Here is a 1614-nt window from a genome sequence, read left to right as displayed (position 1 = left end):
ACACAATAATATCTCATGTACATACCTCATAGTATACTAACTTATTCTCATAATAATTTCCTAAACATACGTCTCACTCGCCTCGTCACCCGTCGGCTCTGCTCGACTCTCCTCGGAACCGCCGCGCGGAAGGAGCCGAATCGTTTCCGAGTTCACTCGCCCGGGGTCGCGTCCGCTCGTTATATGTCGTATCATAAGCTCGACCCGAATTCCGACGACGTTCTCCGATCGATGTGGTGCTTCAGGTAGGTGTCGGAGTAGACGCTTTTTGTGCGATCATCGTAACGCAGCGACGCGCGTCGGATGTCCAGCTCGTCAAGATCGCTGGGTTCGCGTCGACACAGGGAGCAGAAAGCGCATTGCAGCGTGTTTTTGAACGCTTCTCGGAAGTCGCGGTTGAAGTAGGCGTAGATGAGCGGATTCAGCGTCGAATTGAAGTAGCCGATCCAGAAGAAGATGGCTACGACGTAGTCGGGACAGTCGCATGCGTCGCCGCACAGCGAGGTGATCACGTACCTGTGGGGGAAGGGGGGAGATGGGAAAGGGTAAACAGGAGGAAGAGGTTCTATTGTTCTAGAAGCCTACAGAGTTCAGTTTTCCGTTGCCTTTTAAAAACAACTTATTCCATTTTATCCTTCCCTTGGCCTACAACTTACCCAATCCGTCGTAATCTTAGCCAACAACTTAAACAATCTGTCCTATTTTTAGCCCTCAACCTATCTATTTCTGTTCAGCATGCGTCGCCGCACAGCGAGGTGATCACGTACCTGTGGGGGAAGGGGGGGAGATGGGAGAGGGTCAATAGAAGGAAGAGGTTCTATTGTTCTAGAAGCCTACAGAGCTCAGTTTTCCGTTGCCTTTTAAAAACAACTTATTCCATTTTATCCTTCCCTTGGCCTACAACTTACCCAATCCGTCCTGATCTTGGCCTACAACTTACCCAATTCGTCCTAATCTTAGCCAGCAACTTAAACAATCTGTCCTATTTTGAGCCATCAACCTATCTATTTCTGTTCTATCATTGACCAACGACTTACATAACTAATAAGTCCTATTCTTGGCCTACAACTTACCCAGTCCGTTCTTTCTCAGCCTGTAATTTACTCAATCTGTCCTTTCCTTGACCAATAAATACCCAATCCATCTTTTTCTTCGCCAACACCGTAACCAATTCGTTCTATCCTTAGCCAACAACTTACCACAGGAAGAAGGGAAGCCAGCACAGGATGAACGTGCCCATGATAATCCCCAGGGTGCGGGCCGCCTTGTGCTCATCAGCCTGTAATTTACTCAATCTGTCCTTTCCTTGACCAATAAATACCCAATCCATCTTTTTCTTCGCCAACACCGTAACCAATTCGTCCTATCCTTGGCCATCAACTTACCACAGGAAGAAGGGAAGCCAGCACAGGATGAACGTGCCCATGATAATCCCCAGGGTGCGCGCCGCCTTGTGCTCCCGCTTCATCTTAATGATGTTCCGATCCTTTGTGGGCGTACTGTGATGGGCGTCCTCCAGGGTTAATTTGCCGGCGCCAACCGCCAGATCCCCGTTGGAGTTTGAATAGGAGGCGTCCCGGCCGTGGTTGCCTAGCAACAGTTGGTTCCCGTAGT

The 1614-nt window shown here is 49.3% G+C and overlaps 1 protein-coding gene across 1 annotated transcript; it reads right to left on the bottom strand.

Moving 5' to 3' along the window:
• Positions 1 to 6: 6 nt before the first annotated feature.
• On the bottom strand, positions 7 to 1330 carry LOC113467436 (octopamine receptor beta-2R-like). The gene is made up of 2 exons (XM_026823619.1): positions 1200 to 1330; positions 7 to 516 (listed from the first exon to the last, which is right to left on the bottom strand). The coding sequence occupies exons 1-2, from the start codon at positions 1328 to 1330 to the stop codon at positions 192 to 194; spliced, it is 456 nt and encodes a 151-aa protein (XP_026679420.1). The 3' UTR covers positions 7 to 191.
• Between the last annotated feature and the right edge of the window lie 284 nt (positions 1331 to 1614).

Source organism: Diaphorina citri, unplaced genomic scaffold (assembly GCF_000475195.1).
Source record: "Diaphorina citri unplaced genomic scaffold, Diaci psyllid genome assembly version 1.1 scaffold475, whole genome shotgun sequence".
Lineage (NCBI taxonomy): Eukaryota > Metazoa > Arthropoda > Insecta > Hemiptera > Psyllidae > Diaphorina > Diaphorina citri.
Note: the sequence above shows the minus strand (reverse complement) of the source record. Positions and strands in the feature narration are given on the sequence as shown.

Bases quoted from the DNA above. Each gene is read 5' to 3' on its own strand.
- LOC113467436 (XM_026823619.1), bottom strand. From the start codon at position 1,330: ATGGATTGGGTATTTATTGGTCAAGGAAAGGACAGATTGAGTAAATTA. The intron at 517-1,199 runs GTAAGTTGTTGG...CTTCCCCCACAG, and splicing joins TGGCTTCCCTTCTTCCTGTG to GTACGTGATCACCTCGCTGT.